Below are 20,036 nucleotides of genomic sequence, written 5' to 3'. Positions count from 1 at the left end.
CTTTAGCTTGTTGTTGTATACAGGAATGTTGAAAGTTTGGCATCTGAAAAAAAAAAATTTGGTAACTAATGCTCACCTAAATGTTTTTCTGCTGAAAGGTTTTGTGAAATGTGGTTGCTCCTAAAGCATCCTTTGAGGGAAGCTCTGGGATGAAGGGTTAGGGATGCCAAGGGAGCTCATCAGGAGCTGCCACCTCCCATTTCACAAGGCCTGACCCCAGACCCTGAATATTTGCATAATGAAAAATCCTACTGGTATAATCCATGGTGGGGCTTAGTTACTAAAGTTTTAAAACATATCAGCTTGTAAATTGTTTTGTAGCTGGCTATTGCACATGGCTGGTGCTGTGCAGCTCCCAAGCTGGGCCAGAAATCCCCTGTGACAGCAGTGGGGATGTGGCTCTGGGTCAAGGATGTTCCCAGCAGGCACAGTCCTGGGGGATGGAAACAGCCTGCTCAAGTACCACTGATTTCTTTTTACAGTTTTCATCTGAACATTATCATATTTTTTTATTAAGTCAGCTTGTGACTTCAGTAATTTCTTTCATTAGGCTTATTCTTAAGGCAAGATGACTTAAAATTAAAAGCAACTTTTGAGCCGAGTTAACATTCAAGCACAATTAAGTTAAATCATACAATGGCAAGATATGAGGAAATAAAAGACCAATTTTGGCAGCAGCAGATCAATTATTACAATGCAGAATCACATGGAATACAATAATAGATTTTTTTTCTCAGCAACATGCCCTAGCTGCCAACCCATAACCACGTCAGTAAGTGTTTATAAACAATAACTGTCTTCTGAAAAATATCATTGAACCACTTTGTGGGCAATGCTGATGTAAAAACTATTCTTATGTATGTGCCAGCAGTTGACTTCCCAGGCTGTGTGCTGGCAAGAGCTTTGGTGAGCAACCAGCCACACTCCTGGGGTGGCCTGGGCTGTGCCAGGGCTGGAAATGCCTCTGCTGGGTGTCTCACCTGAATTTCCCTGCTGCTGCATTGCCAGAGCTCAGTGCTGGCAATCACCTGCTGCCAAAGTGCTGTGAGATCATCAGTGGCTCTGCTGCAATTTTGTGTCTCTGTGTTCAGAGGATTTGGCCATGAGAACATCAAGCCAGGGAAGCTGAGCCTGCTGCATCCCCAGGGGGTTTGTAGGATTCAGTGAAGTAATTCCAGGGTTTGAGGAAGATAAGTCTCCAAGAGAATGAAGATAAAGTAGTGCAAAAGCTCATTTTGCAGAGAGAGGCATGTGCTGTGGCTTGTGCCAGGGCACCTCCTGCCACAGCAGCCACCCTGAGTGTCCTGCACCAGCAGGGTCTGGGGACAACAGGGGACTTGTTTAGACCCTGACAGACATCACTGACCCCAAAGGGGTGTGATTCAGTACCACATGCTTTTACAGCAGGAGGTAGGTTGGGTGGAACTTCTGCCAGGCAGCACCTCAAAAGCTCGAGATGTCTGTGTTTGCCTTGATTTGGGGATCAAGGCAGGATGCTGTCAGTGAAAGCCTTAATCCACATACTTTGGCAGGTTAGACTGAGCAGGGATGAGTTTAGTTGAAGAAATAACTTTCCAGGATATAAATGGATTGATAAAATATAATTCTATTAAGAGATCGTTCCAGTCCTTGAATGGCACTAATGATTGTGTGGGAATTGGAGGCACAAAGAGATTAGCAGAAATCTTTATTTCCCAAGCAGGTTGTCTGTTGAGATGTTGTTACATAAACTAAATGTTCATGTGCTAAGAAGCAATTGTGCAATTTTGTCTGGAGGGAGTCCCAGGCAAGAGCTTCTTCATAAGGGCAGAATTAGGAGAATTGGTCCATCGAGAAAAGTACATTTTGCAAATTTTTATTCTGACTAAATGGGAACAAACACATTTCTGTGCCACATTGAGTGCCTCACCAGGGTGTTGCCAGGCTGGATGTTTGTAGGGAAGTCAGAGGAGTTGATGTGCCAGGTGTGCTGGGTCCCCCTTGGGCAGAGGTCCCCCCATGGAGGGGATTTACAGATACCCATTTCCCCCTCAGGGAATATCCAAAATAACTTGTGAAGCTGTTCCAGCTGCACAGATGCTGAAGATGTAGCAGGGTGAGGATGCCCTGAGTGGCACCAACCCTTCTCTTGTCCACAGGCTGTCCCCACCAGCAGCTGGGGGATGCTGAAGGGGCAGGTGGTGCTGCAGGAGGACATCTGGGGTTCAGCCTGCAGGAATTCTAACTGTAGCCTTCATCTGTTCTTTACATTAAAATTGTCTTTCTTTCTCTCTCTTTCTTTCCTGCTTCCTCCCCTGCCTCGCTCTCCCCCTCTTCCAGCAACGTGGACACCAAGGAGCTGTGTGGTGAGTGCAGTCCCTCTCTGTGGGCAAAAGCGGTCAGTGTGTGCACAAGAGCCTTCAAAGGACCAGGAAACCCAACACAGAGCCTGCAGAGCTGCAGAGCTGGGGATCTCAGCCCTGCTGCTGCTTTGCCCCTCATCCCATGGGGAAACTGGCAAAGATTTTTCATTTCCTTGCAACACAAATGGGGTCAGAGCTAAGTGAAGCACATGGATCCCATTCAGTAACAAGCTGGAGTTTAATTTCTGGAGATGTCATGGCTTCCAGCTTCGCTCTGAAGTTCAATAAAACTCTATCCTCTGCAATCCCTGTAACATGTTTCTCCTCAGGCCAACCCCAGTGTTTCCCAGCAGGCTGCCTGAGGGGTGCATCACCTCTGCTGTACCTCCCACAGACTGCCAAAATTAAAGGGAAAAAAAAGAAAATCTGTGATAATATTTTGTCCCACACCTTGACTAGAATATTTCCTGCTGAGATTTCTGAAAGGCTTTGCCTCAATAGGAGGTGACTGAAGCTGCTAACTCAGGTGTATTTTTCTATGGATGCTTGATATTGGGAAATGCTTCCTGCACCCCAGCTTTTTGGAAGGAGATGGTGAGAGGGGTATGTAGCCTTGCAGAGAGATCATCCACCTCTTTTCATTCTCTCCAGTGCCAGGGTGCAGAAGAACATATAAAGCCACCTCAGCAGGTCTTCACCATTCACCTTTATCACTTTGCCACTAATTACAGCCTTCGGCAGGCTGGCTGGGAGTGGCTGTGCAGCCAGAGATGCAGTTGCTGGGTGCCTGTGCCAGCACCAGGCAGTTACTCCTTATTCCTGATATTTTAGAGACCTCTCTGTTCGTGGCAGCCTGTGGGTGTGTCTGTGCCAGGACATTGTCCAAGGTTTCTCTCCTCCTGGTGCATTTAGCTCCTGCTCACACCATTTTGACCATCCAAGCTGGCAGCAAAAGCAGAAACATTTCCCCTTTCCACTGGTTACTTCTGCTTGTCCTTGCTTTGGTATGCAAGAAACGCAGATTCCATAAAATCCTTTTGGTTTGTTGATGATATGATGGGTTTGTTCCCATCACACCATTCTTATTGCATTAGGTCTCCTTGCCAGCTGACCCAAGAAATCAAACCCCCACAGGCTGTACCACCAGCTTTGGGAGGAAATCCAGGGGTAACAATGGCAATGCTTAACCCCACATGGCTTTCTCCATCAATCTGATAAAATCAGAAAATTGCATGGCTGTCACCCAGCGTGATCCCATCTCGCTGCCTCTCCCAGGGGTGAAGCTGCCAGGAGAGAAGGGAGATAAACCCATCACCTCCTGTGGAAAGCTGGGGGAAGCTGGAGAAAGGATCGATCAGCACAAGTTCCTGCCTAGATCTGTTATCTGCTGAATGCCTGCCCTTGCCTGCAATTTCTTATTTGCTTGCTTCTCTCCTAAGTTTTAAACATAAAACCTCCATTTGTCTAAATGAGAGCTGTGGTGTCTCCCTTGAAATGGGTTGTGTGTTATAAGATCTTGAGAGCATCCTAAAAGGTATTTCTTGAGCCCTACAGCTTCACATGAATAAATAACACTAAAGCAGCAGAGCTGAATGCTTCGTTAAAGTCAACTCCATTCTCCCATGTGTTCCTTGGTCAGTCTCAAGGGCTGTGCTGTGCCCACAGCAGCTCATTTCTCCTGGAATGGATAAGTCCAACTTAGAAATAGCCTTTAGCTTTCAGATCTGCCCAGTTTTTCTTTCCCAAGTAAGGTAGGAAGAATAACAAACAAACACATGCAAGGAGAATAAGCTGTTTGGCTTATCATGGAACAGCTGCTGTCAGTCATGCTGTGACATTCCGGTTCCTGCCAAAATCTTCTTCCCTTTGGATATGTTCTCAGACTGTAAATAGCTATAGGCATTTCTAATTAAGCCAAGAAAAGCCAATTAGTGGGATTGTTTCCTGAAGTTTATGTCTTGCTGCACTCCACAGAGATGTCACCTCAGTGTGAAACTCCATGTCCTAGTGCTGAGGAAAGGCACTGGTGGCTTTTAAGAACAGCTTTTTGCTGTTCTCTGTGCCAGTCACCAGAAACAGGGAAAGGATAAGGATGACACTGCGAAAATGTGGCTCCCTCTCTGTGGAGAACACAGGATTTTGGGCCCAGCTTGCAGCTCTGTTCTCTTCCTTTCAAGGCATATTTAACTTCCAGAAGCTTGTTCTACCTGTGGTTGTAGGCAGAGGCCCGAATGTGATAGGAATGTAGGGAAAGGTATAAGGGCAGCCTCAGCTCATATAAATTGGGGTGGACTGGGAGATATTTGGATGCTTTGAGTGGCAAAGAATGTCAAGGGAATGGAAAGGGGATTTCTTTTGAGACTTCTCCCTCCATGCCAGCAGTAGGAGGGAGAGACCATACACAATCAAATGCAGAAGCAAACATAGAAATAAAGAACCTGACGAGTTATTTTCAATGGGAGCTACTGGGTTTCACATCTCCTCATTGCAATGGTCCCAAACCTCATGGGAATCACACCATTCCCATCCCTGCAGGACAAGTTGTGACTTTGACTGAGGATATAGAGTATAAAAATATACCTGGAACCATCCTCTAGGCTGATCTTCCCACTAGTAACAGATCTTACTGTGCCATGCAGCCTCAAGTTACATTAACATGTCCCCACCGTGTTTCTCTTGGTTTCCCCAGACTATTTTGTTGACCATATGGGAGACTATGAAGATGTTTTGGCCTCCCTGGAGATGCTGAACCTCTCCATCCTGAAGGCCATGGACTACACCAAACGGGTGAGTGCTCCTTCCTGCACCTCCAGTTTCCCAGGTCAGAGTGGTGTAAATGTTGCATTAACAGACCAACAAATCTGAAGGTCCTCATCCCCTTCAGCAGTGCTGTGCCTTCCTGCTCTGCAGACAGCACAGCCACTGGGTCTCCGGGGTGGGATTTTGAACGCATGAGTAATTGTTAGCATCCCTGAGGGAGCTTTTGGCAACTTCATGTTACAGAGCTGCCTTTGAATCCAGCTTCCACCTTGGAAGGCATCCTGCTTTCCAGATACAGTTGCTCATGTGAGAAGCTGCTGCGTTAGAAACCAGAGCACTGTGTGTTTGAAGGACCACAGGGGAATCATGCAAGCACCAAAACCAAGACATAATGCCCTGTTTTATATGTGCAAAGTAGCCTGGAGTTCTTAAAAAATCCATCATGTATAATAATGATACTGGATTATCATAGACAGTGACACTGGTCAGGGAGCATACTGAAGTTCATTTAGGAATACCTGGAAAATCTGAGCTGATGTACCATATAAACATCCCTGCTGAGAGGTACATCACTCATTTGTTGTCTTACCAGGATGAGAGAAGTGTTTATAGAGCTTTAGTTCCTTTGAAATAATTTTCCTATCCGTCCATACCAGTTAATAGTGTACCTGGGCTGTATCAGTGATATTTATTGCCTCAGGATAATCAATCCCTTCTCCCACTTCTACCTTCAACCACATTTGCATTGTTCTTTTGTGCCACGATGAATAAAAAGTAGTTTTCCTCTTCAGTGGTGAGCAGTAAAGTGGTAAACTGAGGACCAAGCCAGGGAAGGTTTTGCTTTTCTAAGAAGCTGTAAGCATTTCCCAATCCAACTACAGCCCTCCTGCAAGCAATCCAAATTGAAATCTCCGTTCCATTTATCTTTGAAGCTAAAGGAGTAACTCAAATTACTCCACATTAAGGAAGTGACAATGATAAGAAGTTTTAGGAGTTGGAATGGGAAATGGCAAATTTTTCTCCTCTCTTGCTGCTGAGTAAAGAACCTGATTTCCTTGCTTGATCAAAATCCATCCTTTTTGATGTTTGTGAGGACGGCAGCATGGAAAGTGAAGGCACATATTTAACATGTTGATGTCTTGCCATGTAAATTAAAGACAAAAGTCTTTGGCCAAGCACTGATCTGTCTGAAGTGTTAGTGAATTTTTTTCAACATTATGAAAGGGTAAAAGAAAATCAGGAACACAGTAATAGTTCATTTTTTATTATTAAGATTCTGTGTCTGTTCATATCCCATTTACATTCATTATTAGCAATTTTCATGACCATCAGGTTTGCCAACTATGTATTTTAAATAAATGTTAACATGCTAATAGAGATTTTAGTAATTCATTGCAGCTTGTTGCTCGTGATGCCTTCCACCACTGCTTTTTCAATGTGATGTGAATGTATATGACTAATTCTTCCTAATATTTTGCAAGCAGAAATTGGTTTATTCCCTGCTTATAAATTAGGCATCTGAGCATTTGGGTATTACCTTGCATAAGACATCTGCAGCAGAAGCAGGATGGTTATTCACAATCCCAATCCACTCATAAGAAGAACATTTTTGTCCCTCCTTGATTCAGCAAATTGTGGCAGGATTCACCTGCCTCACTTTCAACAGGTCATGGTTATTTACCACAACCTGACTGGTCACCTCACCATGATTTAGTGGAGAGAAACAGGGAGATCTGGAGCACTGGAGGCATCTTCCTCCTGTAACACTGGAGGATCACAACACTCTCATCTCAAATGCAGACAGTTCCCATGCCAGTTGAGGGAATTCTGCCCCAGAATCCTCCCATCCCTCATTTTATCAGCCCGTGGGGTGTGCTGCTCTGTGCTGCCTGGCAGACTTTTGGCAAGGGAACAAGCAGAGCAAGACTCCATCACAGAGAGGAGCTGGCAAAGAAGTATTTAATGAAAAACTGCTCCCCGCTGTGATTTTGTGAACAAAGTGGTACAAACCTCATCAATGAATTATTCAAAGGCAGGCACTTTGTTCAGGTAAAGAAGAAGGGGAAAAGAAAAGCCAACAGAAAACAAGCTGCCGTGGGTGACAGAGAAACTAATTTCAAGTGTTCAAACAGGATACGTTTGGTTTGGAAGGAGCTTAACATTTCATCAGGTTCCATCACTTTGCCATGGGCAGGGACACCTTCCAATGGACCAGTGGAGCTCAAAGCCCCATCCAGCCTGGTCCTGGACACTTTCAGGGATGGAGCAGTCTCCTTCTGCTCCATCTCCTCCCCAAGTGATGCTGTAACCAAGAGCCCCATGCTGATGGGGTAGCAGGATGTTTAGAAGATTCATATATTTAATATATATTTTCAGAAACAGTGGAAGAGGGGGAAGATGGCCAAAGCAGCAGGTTTTGGTGGAGTCAAGTGTGGTTTTGTGCCCCCTGATGCTGGAGTCTGTCTCTGTCCCTGCACCTGTTCTTGTGGCAAAGGGTTTGGTGATGATGCTGAGCATTGTGACTTGCCAGCAAACTGCTTTGCTTGTGAGCTGCTCCTGCTTCTCCATAATAAAATACATATTTCATAACCTGGAGAAAACTATTGATTATTTAGGAGTGTCCTTATTCCCTGCCTTTCAAACAATGTATTTGGGGCAAACAATAAATGAAGCCTAACCTTCTTCCATGTTGTCTTTCTGAGAAGAGGTGCCAGCTGACGAGAGGGCATGGAGAACCATGGCATTTAATTGCTGTTTGTATTTCTCACCTTAACAGACAACTGATTATTTCTCGCTCGTGAAAAGAGAAAGCAGCAATTATCTCGTGCTGGAGGAGCTTATAAAGTATCAGCAGTAATTAGATTCAGCAGTGGAAGGTCTCACACAGCAAAACAAAATCTGTCATTGTAATTATTTTCTGATACAGTGATGTCCATGCCACGTTGAGATGACTGCCGGTGACGATTGGGAATGCAAAGTTAAATTGAAGAGAAAGGAAATGAACTTTTGGATTCTAAATAAAGCTGACAGCAGGAGATGTTCTTATATAATTCCCTTTTACTGCTCTATAGTGCAGTCAGCAAATACCAAAACCAACATGAGTGGGAAGGATGTGGTCTGTGCCCAGTGTCCTGCAGACACCCTGGGAAATGTGACTTAGCTTGGTAAAAAACCAGTGTGGGGTTTTGAGCCAGGGAGGCTCAATTAGCCTTGTTCCTGTCAGGTCCAGCTTCCATTGCCAGCTGCACTGGGATTGCTCCTGCTCCCAGCTCCTGCCAATTAAGCATTTTGCAGGACTGACCATGGAAACATCAGCAAGGCTGACCTTAAGTGGTGAGGCAAACTTTAAAAGCAAGCTGCAAAGAAATCCAAAAAATGCTGAGCGATGAACGTGCTCAAGGATGAAGCAGCTCAAATTTAAAGACAAATCATTCCTTCCTGAAGAGGTTCCTGTTGGGCAGTAGATGTTCCTGGGGCTCAGTGGAGGTGCTGCAGCAGATGTCCTCTCCCTGCTGCTGGTGCCAGGCTGGCCATGGGTCTCCCCCAGTTTTCAGCCCCCAGCAGCAAACTGCAAACTGCGCTTGTTTGAGCAGCTCAGTCAGAGTCCCAGAGCAAGAACCATCTGCCAGCAGTCTTGGATGCTATAAATGGTGGATGGTATTTTTTGTTTTATAGCACAGCCCAGATCTGCAATACAGAGTGCTCTTATTTGCATTCTTACCTGCCAAACTTAAGCTTGCCAAAAGTGATATTGCTCTTTTCTGAACGATGACACCTCGAGATAAAATAGTAAGTAGAAATAATCTTCAAAAAGAATCTTTTCCTCCCATCCTCTGACTAGTCCTTTATCTCAGCCTTTCATTTAACCCGAGCATGTTTTCTCCTGCTCTGCTGAATGAGCTTGGTGCTCACCCTGAGGGTGTCAGGTCCCTGGGGCAGGGCTGTGCCATGGCAGGTGACAGACCCGTGGCAGGGTGGAACAGCAGCACAGTGGTGGCAGTTCTGGGTTGTGCTCAGCCCAGACAGTGTGAGCTGCTCAAGGCTTCTCACAGACCTCATGCTTTGGCCTTGGCTCATGGTGTTTATATGAACAGCTGATGGCATCTGGTCTGGGTTTGAAGCCCCTGGGGTATCACTGCAGTGCAGCACATCGGTGGTTCCATCTTCTCTCCTGGCTGGTTCATGTCCTATCCCACACTAGGCTCTCCTTTGGAGAAATACTGCTTTGGCTTCCTTGCTGCTGAGTGCAGGAACAGCTTGTCTCCTGGTGCTTTATACCTGGCTGAACCCCAGGAGATCCTGCACACTTTGTCATCATCTTCCCCCTTGGAAGAATTTGGCCCTTTTTTAAGGGTCAGGTTGTTTCCTCAAATGACCAGTTTGCCTTTTCTGGGGGGCTCAGAGCATTGTCCATCCTCACCTTTGCAGCATCTGCCCTGATGGGGAGAGAGTGCTTTTTGGGATTTTCAATTGCCTTGCTTTTCCTGTTCTTGGATGGGTGATTTTATGATAACACACCAGCTCTGAAATGCTCCTGTGATGCAGTTAAAGATGTAATCATGGTGAATGGCTGTGGCTGAACAAAGAAAACAGTGGTGATGGGTCCATGAATTGGTAAAGGTTGAGTCAACTCTCCATGTGTTTTGAATGACACATTTCTGAACCATTTCTGTATCAATTTCTATAGCAAAAACTAGATGTTGATTTCTGGAAAAGTTATGGAACTTTATAGTTGAAGAATAATCTGAAAGGAAAGGAGGTGCATTTTTTTTCGTCTCTCAGAAAGTATTTCTGCAGCTCTTCTCTGAAACTGATTTAAGAAAATATTGCACCACAAATTAAAACAAAATGTGCTGCTTCAGTTCTGCAAGAACTGAATTTTCCCCAACTTTTCTGTTCAGACTCCAGACCAGAAAGCTGCTTTTCCATGTGATGCCATCCGGAGCGACTTTCTTGCCAGCTCCTGAGGGCTGTTCATGAGATCCAGCTGGGCTGCCAGACTGTGGGGAGCAGGCACTGGCAGGGAGATGAATCTTAAGGTCTCTTTTGGAACTTATTTTTAGATGAAGATCCTCATTCACTGCTCTTCTGCTTGTCTGTCGCTAGAAAGTTCATGTCCCTCCAGTCCCTCTGAAAAGGAAGAACTTCATCTCTGGTGGTCTTGCTTGTGCTGTCCAGCTGTCATGGACCACCTGTAGAACATGATTTTCCTCCTCATCCCTCTCATTTTAAGTCTATCGCTCCTGGGATTTAGGTAAATTGAATGGTGAAGGGAATAAATCCCCCAGGTGTCAGTGCTGCTGTCTTGCCAAGTAGTCCAAGAGCAGCTTTAAGGGAGCCACCAAAAGGAAAGGCAGGGAGCAAATCAAAGCATGAGCAGCTGGCACAGCCAGGCTGAGCCTCCACCAGCTTGACCATCCCACCCAACTACGTCTGCAGGGTCTTTTGAGTAGGTCGTGTTTGGAAAACAAACTCTGCACTTTCCTTGGAAAACTGAAATAAAATATGTGTTAAATTGCTGCCTTGTGGGTACTAAATACAGCTAATTAGGGACTTGTGTGAAGCAAAAGGCTGATTATAGCCAGGGTGTTCAGGAGTAGGAGGTCACACTTCCTAGCCTGCTGGGCAAGTGGACAGGGTGCAAAGGAGCCAGATCTGGGTCCACTGGTGACCTCAGGGAGATGCAGCACGGCTCATCTCTGGGCTAGCAGATACCTGCCCTTCTCACCCTCGTGGCTGCAAAGAAATTATGGGATTCCACTGCAGCAGGGAGGTTCTCTAATAGTGAGAACAGAGAAGTCCTGTGATAATTTGCTTGGGAAGGATCCATGGCAGGAGACCTTCAGGAGCTGAGAAGGGTCCAACACTGAGATTTGCAAAAGGAGGATTTTATAGCAAAAGGCTTTTAAAACCCATATGATGCTGTTGTCTTATTCTTAATCTGAACAGGTGTCTCATTTGGTTTTTTAGAGCTGTTTCAGGAAGGCTGGGGGTCTTTCATATGGTAATGCTTTCATTTATCAACTATTTAAATGCCTGTTCTCTTCAGGTTTCCCCTACTGATTATGTGCCAGGCAATCAGTTTTGGGTCTCTGCTTTGGAAGGGATTTAAGAGTCAGGGGGAGGGAAAGGAGCAAGAGGCAGGTCTGAGTGTTATTCTAATTATAAGAAAATATCTCTTGGAAGCAAACAGGCAATTATGAGAAATGAATTTAAATCAGCCACTCAGAGGTTACAGTGCAACACATGCCTGGTTTTTGAAGGGCTGGATGGGTGGAAGATAACCTCTCCATCAACCCAGGGTGAGGCTTGATGGGTGTTTTATGGCATGGCAATAGGTTTGTTGTTGGGTTTTGTTTTTTTAACTGAAGGAAAAGTGTGGGTGAAACAGAATTGCCTTTGGTTTCCAACTGAAAAGCCTTCTCAGTTCGGTGGCATCGCTCTGTGGGTGTGCTTGGACTGTGGTTATTAACAGTTGGAGAAGTCATTGGTGTCCCTAGGCATGGCAATTGCCAGCCAATTTGGCCAATTTCACTGCAGACCAGCCCTGGGAAGCCTTGTTGGTCAGGTTGTAACCTTGTGAGACACAGGGAAAATGTGGGGTGGTCACAGTGGGTCTCTGAGTCCATAGGTGGTGCAGAATAATCTATATTTTACATCCTGTGGTCTTAATGAGCTGAATAGTGACCTTTAAAAATGCCAATAAAGAAGCTTTGTGATGTTCAACAACATTGAAACTCTCCTTCTCCAATATTTGATACCCACAAGGACATGGCCATGAGAGCCCATTTTTAGGTATCCACCTGCAGTATCTGGTGAGGGAAGCTTGGCACAGGTCAGCAACCCCAATCACTCAACAGCATCAAAATCCCAGCTGTGGTTTGCACAGGTAACACATCCCAGAGGGGTTTTATTAATCTGTGCCAGAATTTGGGCAGTTTTGGGTGAGTGCATATAGGAAAAAGCTGGCAGAGCAGTGGTGGGGCTTTGAGCAGATTGTGTCCCTGTTTTGGCTGCCCCTGTGTGTGAGGAGGTGCCTTACAGACTCATGAAAAGCCTGTGATGTGAGGGAGGGGAGTGGATTTGGGGCTTGGATCTCAGCCAGCTAACCAGAGACCCAGCCCTGGGCAATAATTCCCCAATAATGCAAGCTTTTCCCCACTCTTCTCTCATTATTGAATGTCTCTGTCTCATGTCCTGGTTTGTCAAACCATGATGCTTTCCGAGGCTCTCCTGAGAGCCTTCAACACAGAAATGTCAAGGCCATCCTTTCAATGAGGCTTTTACACTTGCTGCTCACTGCAAACACTCTCAGCCACCTGTTTGCAGCAGAAGAGGTCAAGGCCAGGCTGTTCAGCAAAGAGTTTGCCTGAAAATGATGGATGGAGAAGAGCAGGATTGGAGATGTACAGAGCAGCTTCATTGAGCAGCTATTATTATATTATCTCCATAAATATTTTAGCTTCTCAAGCTAAGCAAGGAGCAAATAACTCTTCAGGGTGGAATTAATGAGACCAAACCTCATTAAATCTCACTAGGACAGTCTGACAAATGTTTTAATAAGACAATGGGAAGGATTCCTTTATAGCTGGTCTGTTTAATGGGTTGTTTTTGCAGCCCTGAAGAAGACACATGCTAGAGGAGAGCCTTTTTGCTGAAAAAACCTCTAAGCACATGCGTTTCTGACTCAGCTCCTGAGAGCCAATGTCACAGCTGGGCTAGCAAATGGCCAGTTAGTTAAGCAGGAGAAAAAAATATCACTGTTGTTTTGATTTCAGAGCTATTCTACTTACTGGACTGCCAAAAAGTACCAGATCTTCACCAACACCCCAATATTCTGTGCACTGGCTGGAGCAGCTTGGTACCCAACATCCATCCATCCACCCATCCACCCATCAATCCATCCAATCTGTATGTAGGGAGTTATGCTGATTTAAATGAATGTGTGAACCCCCCCTATGATTTTTCCTAAAGCTGAATGAGGATTATAAGCTGTAGTTAGGTAGTGAAAAATCCAGACCCCAAGAGGCAGCAGTTGGTGTGAGAGTTCTTCTGTAATTACAGCAGAGGCTGTCTGAGTGCCTGATTAATACATTTACACCCTCATCATGGGCAGAGTGCTGGCAGCAGGCAGGAGGAGCCAGGGGGAGCAGCTAAGGAGGGGGAAAAGAAATTAGTTTTGATCCCAAATGCAATGTTACGTGTTTGCCAAGGCAATTTATCAGTTTAATACACCCTCCTTAGCCACAGTGTGGACAGTGGAAGGTGTATGAAGTTATAAAATAATTGCCTGGGAAAAGGGACAGGTCTGGCCTGATGTGAGGCTCTTCCTAAAGCATGAGGGCAGAGGAAAGGAAGGCTGAGGTACTTCAACAAAGGATTCAGTGCACTGTCTGTACACATTTGTTCAGATGTGACATGTCTGTCTGTGTGTATATGTATAATGTGGTGCTTGGAAAGAACACCCATACACATTTAGTGTATATTCTTTGTTCTGAGTGAGTTGGGCTGTGCTAGAGAGCACCAGGGCTGTGGAGAGGAGCATGGTCCTGCTTGTACAAAGGCTGTAAAGGTGCCAGGGTCCAGTTGTGCACTGCCACAATCCCATAAATGCACCCCCTAAACTTGAGGAGCATCCCAGTGCTTGGTTCTCATGCAGATCTGTTGCAGCCCATAGAGTGCCCTGAGACAGTCCTGTCTCCATCTGAGCAGTGTCCTGGGACAGACTGTGCTGATGGAAGAGCAATGCAGCCCATGGATCCTGCCCTCCTTGCACCCAGTGGTGCCACAGGCAGCAGGGGCAGGAGGTGATGGGCAGGGCACCCTGCATGGCTTCAGCATCACCATCTCCACGTTGTGCATCACCATCCATGGAGGATCACCATGTCCTGCATGTCCCCCAGAAACACTGTGCCTGTGACAGGGAGAGGAGCAAGTTTTCTTGTGTTAGACAGAAGTTATTAGCCACTGCTAACTAGATGCTCAAGAAGCCATCAAGAAACTAGTGCTTCCATATAAAACCAGGGCTGAGAAATCAGCTCTGTGATCAGTTTCCCCAAAGGGCTTTTTCCATCAGCTCATTCTTCTTTTATGATTTAATATGGGAAATAAAGGTGGAGATAAAGGCCCTGTGGGTTCTTGCAGAGCTGCTCCAGTTGCCATGGAAATAACCCTTTTTAATAGCTTCACCATAAAACAGGAATAATTTGCTTTGGGGAGCTTGGGGTGCTCATTCTGTGCTGCTGCATGCTCAGATAACCAGCAGTGCTGGGACGACTCTGGTCCCCTGAGTGGGGTCATTGCTGATGGAATGCAGGGAGCCAGGAGCATCCATCCCTGTCTCATGGCTCCAAAAATTCCTGAGTCCCTCCCAGAGGGGTGCCATGCCAGGAGGTGTCAGCACACAGGGACAGACTGCCCAGCAGGGTTTGCCTGGGCAATGTGCTGTCCCAGCAGACACTGGTGGGTTGGAGTCTGCAAAAAAGCGGTGCTGGCAAGCTTGGGTTTAGAGGAGCCTTTTATCACTGGCTGCAAGGCAATATAAGGTAATTTAGGGTCATGCTAAAGAGAGCAGCTCCGGGCTTTGGGTAACACCTCTTTACATTGCAGGGACACAGAGAGCAGCAGCTGGTGTGTGGGATGCTGGGCAGATGTGGCACTGGCTGGAGCCCCTCGTGGTGCTGTGTGGCAGCTCTGGCACTCACCACACTCCCTGTGTGTCCCTGCAGGTGTACGAGAGCGGCAGCAACGTGGATCAGTTCGTGACTCGCTTCCTGCTGAAGGAGACGGCGAACCAGACCCAGTCACTGCTGAGCTCCGTGGAGAGTGCTGTGGATGCCATCGACGAGCAAACCAACCCTGCCAGGTCTGCAGCACTCCTACCCTCCTCTGGGGCAGTGTAGGAGGGTGGAGGGGGAGGAGGAATATGTGTTTGTGGGGTGAGGGAGATGCAGCAGACATTGTGCAAAGGGGACCTGGGTGAGTGGCTGCCTTTCTCTTTGCCTCCCTTCCCGGCACCCTGAACTCTGGGGACTTTTCTCCCCCACTCTCTCCTGCCCTGTCCCTTACTCTCCTGCAGTTCTCAGGTTCCCAGCCGCAAAGGTCAAACCTCAGCACAGCCCCCTCGGTGCCAGTGTCACTCACCTCTCCAGAGTGCCATCGTCACCAGCTGTAGCCAGGACAGGTTGACACGGAAACTCTTTGTCAGACACTCATGGAACAAACCCCTCTCCTGCCATTCCTTCAAGCCAGGAGGTCTCAGAATGCTTGCACAGGGATATTTTGGGTTCCCCAAGCCATGGTTGGGCAGAGGGGCACAGAGACCACAGAGAGTGAAAATCTCAGGTCCCTCCTAAGACACCACTCTCTGGCACACAGTGAGACCTGAGCAGCTCTGGCACCACCTCACCAGCTTTTCTAGGAGGAATGCTGCGGGTTTCATCATCTCACGTGTCTTTCTTCTCTTTGTTTTGTGGCAAGCCTTGTACAAAAAGTAGGAACTCCTGGGAAACGATGAAGAGGAAACAAACCCAACATCAGGCAGAGCAATTAGAGCCCATGAAAGACTTTACTGGCTTTTATTTGCTGATGTGTGGGCCCAGATCGCAATGGGCAGTATTGTAGTTGTTTTCTCATTAAGATAATAGCTTAAAAGAAAAATTAATTCAACCAAAAAAATTATCTCCTGCATAAAGAGGTGGCCTAAAAAGCACCAAAATAAAGGGCTGTAGAACAAAGTGTGAAGGCAGAGGTCCAAGCTTGAGATACCTCATTAAATTTTGATTAAAACAAATCTCTGTTTTTGCCTAATTTCCTGTCTATTGACAGGGGATTATCCAGGACCAGCAGTGGGATAATTGCACAGCCTGTAGTAAAGGGGTGTTCCTGTCACCTTCATTGTTGTCCTTGCTTCCTTATCTTAGAGATGTTCTTTGGGACCAGATCGGCACATTGTGTTCCTGTGTGTATGGTGGAGCCCACACTGGCTGATATTCAGGGTAGCTGGGAAAAGAGCACCAGGGGCTGTGCTCTGGAGGAGCCAGGTGCCAGGGGAGGGACAGGAGGGCAGGGAGATGCTGGCAGGTCTGGTGCCCATTGGCTCCAGGGCACTCAGCACTTGTCTCCAGCTGGGAGCTGCTTGACTAACAAAAGATGCCGAGAGGAGCCAGGGCTCCCCGGCACCTCTGTCAACAGTCAGCTGGCACAGAGCTGCTCTTGCTGGAAGGAAACACTGGAAATCCTTTGACATGCTCAGCCTCTCCCTCTGGCTGAGGCTTCCTGTTGGTGAGGAGAAAGGAGAGGATCATTCTTCCCCAGACCCATTCCCATCTCACAGACATGGATGGCAGCTGCAAGCCCTTGTGAGGATGGCAGGTCTTAGCAGTCTCTCTGGCTTGCAAATAAATGAAGTCCGGGGAGGACCACTGAGGATCTGCGGCTGGATGGTGATTATGGATGCTCCATCTGTGGAAGTGGTTAAGGACAGTTTTTTGGAGCTTGTAAAACCTCCAGGCCAAATGGGCTTTGTAGACCCAGAGAAAGCAAGCCGGGTGGAGGAAACACTACAGTGGATGTGTTTCTGCTCTCCAGGAGAGCTGCAGCTGCAGTCAGTCAGTGGGATGGATACCCAGCCAGGCATCTCTGCCCCTGCTCATGGGCAGCCATTTGGACATGGGCAGCCTGTGTGACAGCAACCTTTCTTGTCTGAAAGTCACCAAAGCCATTGGACTGTAAAACCAACCCCAGGAAGGTGCAGCCAGCTGGCTGGGCACAGCTACAGGGGCCTGAATGCCCCATGTCGTGTGTCTGTCTAGGACAGAAAAAGTCCCTGAGGGGTGCTGGTGGTGCCAGGAGTGCTGTGCTGTTCCATAAGCAGGAGAGAAAAGTGATGGCTGCTGGGGGCAGTCCTCTGACATTCCTCTGTCCCACTCCCCACACTGGCTGATGCCAAAGGGTGGTGCAGGAAGGAAGCCTGCACTGCCTGGGCACAGGGTGGGCACTGCTGCTCTCCAAGGGGCCTGGCAGAGCTGCCAGAAAGGATGCTCCTGTGCTGGCTCCCCAGGGCTGCCTCCTGCCACTCTGTGCACACCCAGCTCTGCTGTCCTGACACCCTGTTTGTTCTCTGGTTCCAGGCACTACCCCAGCAAGGATGGCCATGGCCTGAGTGACACCTGGTATGACAACCCCGTGCCCAGCTACTCTCCCAACACCTGGATGGTCCCCAGGGAGCAAGGAAAGAGCTTCCAGACTGGTAAGTGCTGGCTGCCTGGAGTGGCTCAGAGCAGTCAGGTCCCAGCAGCAGCACGGGGCTCTCAGGGGGTGCCTGCAGGTGCCCTCACTGCATCCCTGTCTCCTGGCTCTGCACAGGTTCCCCTGATACCAAGGCAGAGGGGCTGGAGGGCCAGATCAACAGGCTGGCTAAGCTGATTGGCAAGCTGGAGGACAAGGTAAGGGTCAGCATTTTCCTGTGGGGTGCTGTCCTGCCATCCAAGGGACAATTCAGGTACCTTGCCTCAGCTGTTTTGGGGCAGGGATGAGAACATGGTGTTGGGGATGTTTGCTGCACTGGGAGCACAGGGAGCTTTTGCAGAGGGTCCTGACTGGAGGACACAAAGGTGCAAGTAGCTCTTGGGAGCCCATTCCCTGCAGAGAAGGGGGCACAGTCATTGCAAATGCTGGGGAAAAACCCACAAGGCAGGGAGGGACATGCAGCTTCAGTCAATCTACCCCTCCTCTGCTGCTTATTCCTTTTCCCAGACCCTGTGGTTTGACCTGCACCAGCGGCTGTCGGACAGCGAGAGCACAGCTTGCACGGTGAGTGTGCCCAACCACCACCTCTGGGCGCTGGGCTGCCCTGCAGCACAGAGCCACACTTGAGGGGGGTCACTGTGTTTTTGGGGTCTCACATGTCGCTGTGTTTGGGGCCTGGCAGTACCTGCTCCTGGTGCGGAAGGAGATGACGGTGTCGCACAAGCACCTGGGCGAGTTCTGCAGCTCCCTGAAGCAGTACCTGAAGAGCGTGGCTGGGGAGAGGGACTGCTTCCAGTGGGTACCACCAGCAGCTGCACGTCATGGGGCTGGGGAGATGGGGGGCTTGGGGTGGGCTGGAGTGGGGTCCAAGTGAAGGTCTGATGCAAAACAGCCAGGATTTGGGATGTCGTCATGCTCAGCCTCCAACACCACTTTTGTATGGGCTGGGAAGTGCTGGGATGGGGAGGCTACCCCTACCTGGGCTGCTGGGGCTGGGTCCCCCCTCAGTAGCCCACCCTAGAGCACATCTGTGGCTCCAGAGCGGGGAGGGATGTCCCAGGGTGGGGGCTCACCCCCTCTCCCTGTTCCTGCCAGTGTCACCGCAGTGAAGCTGCCTGACGGGGTCACCTTCATCGTGTATGAGTTCTGGGAGACCGAGGAAGACTGGAAGAGGTAGGGGAGGGGGTGAAAACAGTCCATTTTGAGAAGCTTGGGTGTGAAGGGCTGTTAGAGCAGCAGAGCCCCAAGCTCTGTCTCCTGTCTGATGGCAGGACTGAGGAGCTGTCTGTCTGTCCTAGGGCTGTCCCTTCGCTGTAAACAGGACTGGGGGGTTGGGGTGGGTCTCTCTCCACCTCCCACCTGGCAATGCTCCTGGACGTGGTGATGGGAGGTGTCACTGTCCTGAACCAAGGCAGGGTGCTCTGCCCAAGGGGAAGTGAGCAGGACTACTGGCACCCAGCCCTGCCAGAGCCCATGGCGTTGTGGGGGGCTGGGATGGTGTTTCTGGGGGGCTGGGTGTCACCCACTCTCTCCCACCCGGGCACAGGCACCTGCAGAGTGCCACCAGCAAGAGCTTCCAGCACGTCAAGGTGGACACGCTGAGCCAGCCCGAGGCCATCTCCAGCGTGGCCGTGCCAGGTAGGAGGGGAGCCATCACAGAGTTGGGAGGGGGCAGGGACCCCTGGGCAGCCAGCACCTCTCCAGTTGTTGAGGAGCAAGGGTGGGCAGGTGGCATGGTGTGGAGGACAGCATGGGCTGAGCTGGCTGGGCTGGGGGTCAGGGTGACACAGGGCTGGGCAAGGGTGACCCTCCAGTGATGTTCCCCTGCAGCTGCCTGGTGCACCCTGAGCCGAGAGTGACCGTCGGTGCTGGGGGGCCACCAGCACCTGTCCCCTCTGTGGGGTGGCCATGACCCCCTGCATGGCTGGGGGAGGTGTCGGTGTGACCTGGCTGCAGTGAAGGAAACCCCAGTGTGTGTGTCCCCCACCCCACAGAGCCCTCCCTCAGCTACCCCATCACCTGGGCCATCTCTCCCTGGCGTGGGGTGGTTTTGGGGCCAGAAGGAGTGCCAGGGAGGGGCTGGCAGGGTTTGGAGAGGGGGACATCCCCCAGACATAGGTAGGCAGGGAGTGGGGGCGGTGGGTGCAGGCAGGCAGGCACCAGGAAGCAGGGATGGGAATGGGAGGCTGGAGTCCCCAGAAAGCAGTGAGCAGGTTGGGGGTCTGTGCTAGTCCCCAGGGGCCACCAGGGAGGAGACTGGGGAGGGGAGGTGAGTCTGTGCCTGGTGCAGAGTGTGTGTGCCTGCAGGGATGGGGACCCGTGTCCCAGGGGGGAGGCAGGGTGGTGGCAGAGGGGGGTTTCCCTGCTCCCAAGGCACCCCTTAGTCCTTTCCAGGTGTGGGGGGTTCCAAGGGGTTTCCTTTGCATGTGCACAGTTGCAGCTGGTGCCTTGCAGGCATGAGGGTGGCTGCCTTCCCTCCCTCCTGGGGTCTGTACTTCTGTCTGTGTGTCTGTCTGTCTGTGCCAACCCCACACCCACCCTGCCATGCGTGGGGATCCCTCAGGGTGTGTGGCACAGGACCCTTGCCAATACCCTGTCCTGTCTTTATTAGCCACTGTACAACAGGGACAGTGATGCCAAATAAAACCGCCATGGGATCCAGTGGTGTGGCTGTGTTCGGGGCAT

General features: G+C 49.1%; 1 protein-coding gene across 1 annotated transcript in view; it reads left to right on the top strand.

The window, feature by feature from the left end:
• The window catches only part of NECAB2 (N-terminal EF-hand calcium binding protein 2), a 73,313-nt gene extending 53,301 nt beyond the window's left edge, over nucleotides 1–20,012 (top strand). The window contains exons 4-13 of the mRNA XM_085071790.1: nucleotides 2,320–2,345; nucleotides 5,032–5,129; nucleotides 14,831–14,967; nucleotides 17,234–17,352; nucleotides 17,469–17,548; nucleotides 17,859–17,915; nucleotides 18,034–18,146; nucleotides 18,447–18,524; nucleotides 18,898–18,989; nucleotides 19,182–20,012. Coding sequence (XP_084927916.1) covers nucleotides 2,320–2,345; nucleotides 5,032–5,129; nucleotides 14,831–14,967; nucleotides 17,234–17,352; nucleotides 17,469–17,548; nucleotides 17,859–17,915; nucleotides 18,034–18,146; nucleotides 18,447–18,524; nucleotides 18,898–18,989; nucleotides 19,182–19,210 — 829 coding nt within the window. The 3' untranslated portion in view covers nucleotides 19,211–20,012. The remainder of the gene's footprint in view (nucleotides 1–2,319; nucleotides 2,346–5,031; nucleotides 5,130–14,830; nucleotides 14,968–17,233; nucleotides 17,353–17,468; nucleotides 17,549–17,858; nucleotides 17,916–18,033; nucleotides 18,147–18,446; nucleotides 18,525–18,897; nucleotides 18,990–19,181) is intronic.
• Nucleotides 20,013–20,036: the final 24 nt, after the last annotated feature.

Source organism: Lichenostomus cassidix, chromosome 11 (assembly GCF_008360975.1).
Source record: "Lichenostomus cassidix isolate B80296 chromosome 11, HeHo_3.0, whole genome shotgun sequence".
In the NCBI taxonomy this organism is placed as follows: domain Eukaryota; kingdom Metazoa; phylum Chordata; class Aves; order Passeriformes; family Meliphagidae; genus Lichenostomus; species Lichenostomus cassidix.
The sequence above is the reverse complement of the archived record's forward strand: the minus strand, read 5'-3'. Positions and strand labels throughout refer to the sequence as shown.